This window comes from Ipomoea nil, unplaced genomic scaffold (assembly GCF_001879475.1).
Source record: "Ipomoea nil cultivar Tokyo-kokei standard unplaced genomic scaffold, Asagao_1.1 scaffold2565, whole genome shotgun sequence".
Taxonomy (NCBI): Eukaryota; Viridiplantae; Streptophyta; class Magnoliopsida; order Solanales; family Convolvulaceae; genus Ipomoea; species Ipomoea nil.
Genome location: NW_017618993.1, coordinates 216,155 through 222,256, shown reverse-complemented (window position 1 = coordinate 222,256; position 6,102 = coordinate 216,155). Strand labels below are relative to the sequence as shown.

Genomic DNA, 6,102 nt, shown 5'->3' with positions numbered 1-6,102 from the left:
GCGCCACTAACAACTTTGATCCACGGCTTTTAAAACTTGTAGAATTGGTCCACGACTATGACTTTCTTAGCAAATTTGATCATTCCGGTGCATTTTTCGTTCAATTTTTGCCAAGAATTTTTAGTCTCCATTTTAACATAGGTAATATTGTCTTTTCCATCTCACAAACTAATTACATTAATAAATAAATAAACAACTAAAAAATTTTGGCGTTTAGCGAGGAGGGTGAAACTGAAAGTGGAATTGGAATTGGAATTGGGTGACTTTTAATTCAATCACCGTACCACTGGCTGTGTTTAATTTATTTATTTATTTATTTATTTATTTATGTCATTAGTTTGTGAGATGGAAAAGACAATATTACCCATGTTAAAATGGGAAGTAAAATTTTTCGGCAAAACTTGACCGAAAAATGCACCGGAAGGACCAAATTTGCTAAGAAAGTCATAATCGTGGACCAATTCTACAAGTTTTAAAAGTCATGGATCAAAGTTGTTAGTGATACCATAGTCGTGGGACCAAAAGTGCAAAAAACTCTAACTAATTACATTAACAAAGTTTTAATTGCAATTAATTATAAGTTAACCATATTAGATTTAACGGTGTTAAAGAAAAACTTAAAAGATGAGGGTAAACATTAAAAAGAGTTAATTTTATTTTTGGTCCTAAATTTATAGGTGTCAGTCCACTTTTAGTCATGTTTTTTTAGAACATCCACTTTTGATCATAGTATTATTGTGGTATGACCATTTTTGGTTCTCTATCAACAAAACAATTTAAATTTCGTTAAATACAAGGGCATTTCGGTCTTCAATTATGAATTTTTTCAATAAAAAAAAACATAAAAAAATATAGCGGGTCAATCTACTTTGTATAAAAAAGATCGAAATGTTCTTGTATTTAACAACATTTCAACGATTTTGTTGACGGACAACCAAACATTGTTATGCCACAATAATACTAAGACCAAATAAGGATGTTCAGATAAAAAAGAACTAAAAAATTGTGTTAACTTCATTAAAAATTATTTGTATTAATATTAATATAAGAAAGAGAGTTTAGGTACAACTTATTAATGCAATCTATTACACTAACACAATTTATATTTCCTTTATAACCCTAACATTATTGGTTTTATTATATTTTGTAGATATATAGGATCATATGAGAACACAGTTTTACATAAAAATGTGAAATAATAATCTTATCCGTCTATCTGGGTTAATCAATGGAAAGGGAAAAAAAATAGTCAATTTTATCAAAGTTTGTAATATTTATAAAGTAAAGCCCATATTTATCTCTTTTTTTTTTTTAATGCTACTAACTCTATTACATTGTAGTATTTGTTTAAACATACTTTCTCAACCTAATGAAGCACACAGAGTCAACAACGCCTCCACTGATGCTCGATCTCATAACCTTCCATATGAGAGGTCACTACATGCCATATTTATTTTCTTTTTTTTATTCAGCCATTAATCAACTAGATGTACAAATAAGATTAATTCACATTTTTTAGAAAAAAAAAAAAAACATTATTCTTACTTGAACCTGCCATATAATGTGACCAATAAGAGACCAATTCTTTTGGTAAAAAAGGCAAACTAATGTTAACTTGTTGAATTAGAATGACCAAAAACTCTAATTTATGTTTAAAATGTAGTGACAAATATTCTCATTATTTGACCAATTAAAATTTTTTGGCGAAGTTTGATCGGAATGACTAAAATATAAAAAATTACATAGTCAAGGTACTAAATTGACACTTTTAAAAGTTAGGAACTGAAATTAATAAGACTCTTATAGTCATAGGACCAAAATTAAAATTTCCTCTTTTCAAATGTAAGATGAAGTTTCATAGTGCATATCTTGATATGTTTAGGTGCATTCGATTTGAACCAACTCCCAAGCCCCTACATTGTAACAGACTCAATAGTATTAAAAAAAAAAAAAAAACTCCCGAGCACCTATACATACGTATATTCGAGTTCGGGTACATGTAGCTTAAGAACTTAAACCAGAGTTGGATAGTAATTTCAACACACCAATCATATCTAGGAAGAAGAATATTGCTATTGCTGGAGAAGCAGCTAGCAGTAGAGCATCGGATAAAATCAGAAATAATGGTGTAATAATGATCAGAGTTTTGGATGCAGAATGAATTGAAGAAACCAAGAAGGATTGAGTTCAGATTAATGTAACGTGAAGATGTTTTTTGGTGGTGGTGAGTTGCAGTATTTCTGCATATTGTCTGTACCCATTGATAAAGCTGTGAAGCTTGATTTTGTGGAATCTCCATCTGCTCTCATCTATCTGCAGAGAAAAACAATACCCAACACTTATGATCGAATCCTATAGTCACAGTGTGAGACTTTCAACTCCTTGTGAGGATGGTTCCTTATAAGTATCAAACACGAGTCCTTCTACCTAATGAGCTATCGAGTCACGATAATTTAGCTCATTCATAATCTTTATAGAGTCAGGGTAAGGCCTTGGGGCGAGGAATTTCGATCACCTTTTGCACCAAAGAAAAATAATACAAGGCTAATATTGAAAGCTATAAATAAATTAAATTTTGGGCAAAGAGGCATATGTATGTTTACTATTTTGCCCCTAATTATTATTGTTGTTGTTGTTACTTATTATGAGGGACTTTAAGTTTGAAGTTGGCAAACGAATCTTACATAATCTATTTGGGTAAGGATCAAAGGTTGTCACCATTTGCAACAATAAATGTTACATTCATAATTGTTTATCAACGAGGTACCACCGAAATTGACTAGTAATACATCCATATTTTAAAACCATAAAAATTACATCTTCCTTTTTTTTTTTTTTTTTTTTAAAAAAAAAACGTACTAAGTTCATACTTATATGTATACACGTACTATATATAGCAACGTCTTTCGGAGAGTTGCCCTTTGAATATGACTATATAAAGACTTGGTTAAATTAGTCATATCTTGAAGAATTTGGTATAGATATCATGCAATATACTACTAAAAAAAAAAAAAAAAACAAACAAAGAGAGAATGAAATACACACATGGATTATTACTATACCAAAAAAAAAAAAAAAAAAAAAACAATTTTTTGGGCATACAAATCAAGTATCCTTACCACCGTGAGATAATTCAAATTTGATCTTGGTTGCGCCCACCAAGCAGCCAAGCTCGACTCTTATTCAGAAGAAAGTGAGTCAGACCCTGGATAAGAGTCAAATTAAATATCCGACCTTGCAGTTGCATTATTATAGTTCGTTTACCAATTGCTCCAATTTTTGTGTTAAAAACAACACTTTTTTAAAAAAATTGACACCCGCTCAATATATATAGTGCGAATGATTATTATTATTATAAATAAATGAGACAAGTTTGTATTTTTTAAATAATAAAATAAAATAATTATATATTTGATTTTAAAAAGTATCGTGACGTCATTCTATATACAATAATCAATATTATTATTATTATTATTATTATTATTATTATTATTATTATTATTATTATTATTATTATTATTATTATTATTATTATTATTTGTCACAAGAGGAATTTTGCAAAATCTTTTCATTTTGAAAATTGAAAACTATTTCTCAGATAAACAACGTAGGACTTTGACATAGGTAACGCGTCAATGCCGACACACACATGTCTAACGCCATTGGATAACCAATTAAAGGAAAAGCTTTTCTCCTTTCCCCCTTAAGTCCAATGACATTTGTACACCTTAATTATGGTTCCTCCATTTTGTCACGTCCAACAATACCATTCAATCCCACTCAATAATTAATTGCTTTTAAAACCAATAATTAAAAAAAAAAATCACATTTACCAATATACAAAAAATTAAGTAGGATTTTTAACTTCCCACATACACCTTTAATTACGGTAAGGACCATCATGCCCCAATCGATAGATGCTAGACATTTGCTTACTATGCATCATTATGAAACTCAATCACGGATTATTGTTTCAAAACTTCATCCTTGTGACCAACTGAGCTGTTCATGCGAACTAAACAAATTAAATTAATGTATTATTAACTAGTTGACATTGCAATTCTTACTATGAAAAATGACTGATTACGAACTAATACCATGAGTTCTGGACATCTTTTAAAGAGTTCTGGGTAAGATTTTCTTTGGAATAACAGTCAAATTCTAGAAGATTGAACCTAAATTAGTATTACGTACAATGATGAAAGAAAAAAAAAATCAGAGTTCATACAAATCACTAGTAGTAATAATATTATTAATTACTTCCCTCTCTATGAACATATACAAAAGGAAAATGAAGATGAAGTACAAAAACAAGGTTGAATATTGAGGTCCATGGAACCCTAATGGATAATATAATTCAAGAAAATGAATATATTAAACAGCATTTAAAAAAAAAAAAAAAAAAGGATTAAAAACCGGCATTAAGATTCAGAAGGAAACTCAGAAATGCTTTGAAGATTCGGTCTCCACACTCCGACTCTCCCTCGCCGTCGATCTCTCGGCGCCGACAGCTTCTCCGACAGAATCTCACTCAAATACTGATCCGACGACGTCGACACCACAACGTTGTTGGCCACGGCGGCGGCAATATCCTTGCACGACGCCCCGCCGCCGCCCTGTTTCCTCGCAACCTCCGACGATCTTTTCCTCCTCCTCGCCGACGACGACGACGACCTCGTCCGCGATTTTCCCGGCTCGGACGGCGGCGGCGGCGCCACCGGAATGAGGAAGTAAATCTTTCCCCGCTGGAGCTGAGCGTCGGGCGGGACTACAATGATCTTGGGACACGCCGCCCTGGCCTGATCGTCGTCCGGCGACGGCGACGACGGCTTCTTGAGCACGTGCTTGGGATGCATTTTCATGATCTCCGCCGCCTTGACGGCGCCGCTTATCTCCTCCACTCGGCCGTTGGCGTGGACTATGCGGATCACGTCCAGAGCTCCGCATGGAAGAATGCAAGATATGCAACACCGCAGAGCGTTCTTCATGATCTCTCTTCACTGTTATTCCTCCCGGAGAAGAAAGAAAGAGAGAGATCGGAGAAAATGAAAAGAAAGACACAGAGAGAGTACTAATAAAAGAGATTTCTGGTTTCTGTTTTTTGTATCACGTCAGATTATGTATAGACGCCATTTCTTATAAAGACGGCCAATAAAATACATATATAATTTAACGTGATATCTCAAAATACATTTTTCTTTCTTTCTTTCTTCTTTTTTTTTTTCTTTTTTTTTTTTTTTTTTTTTTTGGATAGAATGATAAATGTGGGCTGCACGAGCAGCTCAATTAATACTTGGATAATAAATTGTGGGTTCAGACATAGGATCGAGCTCTGACAGTGGGCTCTTGTGGACAACAACGAGGGGCCATTGGATGATGAAATTTCACCATTTTTGGAATGATAAACGTGATATCCCAAAATACTTAAATTTTTTTAATGGTAGAATTATAAATGTGGCTCTCACGGACAGCTCAGTTAGTTTTTGAGTAGTACATTATGAATTTCAACATTTAATTAAGTCCTGACAGTTGGAATGTGCGAGTTACACCGAATATGATGAGCTCTTGTGGGCATTAGGTGAGGTAGTCTTGAGACGAGGAAGTTTTGTCTTTTGTGGGTAAAAATGATAAATGTGATATCGTGAAATTCTTAATTCTTTTTCGGATGGAATGATAATAATGAGAAAAGGAGAGAAAAAGGTGTTGGGGGTTAGCAGCATTCATCACTTTAGTACTATAGATTTTCGGCACAAAGTAATGATGGTGGATTTTATTATATATGCTTTGTGGCCTATCTTTTTTTCATCCCCTTTTTCTTTTCATACAAAATAACATTGTTAAATTAACTGTCATTTCATAAAAAAAAAATTACTTTATATTTTTTTTTTCAAAACTTAAATTAATTGATTTTAGCGAAATAGGTCAAATAGGCCCATGTACTAGATTGTTCATCTAGCAACATGAATTAAAATATAGTCCATCTAGACTATTATACTCTTAATTATTTTTCATAAATCATTTTTAACAAGTTTCTAATAACTAACCCATTTAATTTGCTTACATGAAAAAATAAAATAAAAATAAAATGCTGACATGTTATTT

At 32.4% G+C, this 6,102-nt stretch overlaps 1 protein-coding gene across 1 annotated transcript; it reads right to left on the bottom strand.

Annotated features, from left to right (window-relative positions):
- Window positions 1-4,421: 4,421 nt before the first annotated feature.
- Window positions 4,422-4,988, bottom strand: LOC109153916. Its single transcript, XM_019301812.1, has one exon. It carries the CDS (start codon window positions 4,986-4,988, stop codon window positions 4,422-4,424), a length of 567 nt encoding a protein of 188 aa, XP_019157357.1.
- Window positions 4,989-6,102: the final 1,114 nt, after the last annotated feature.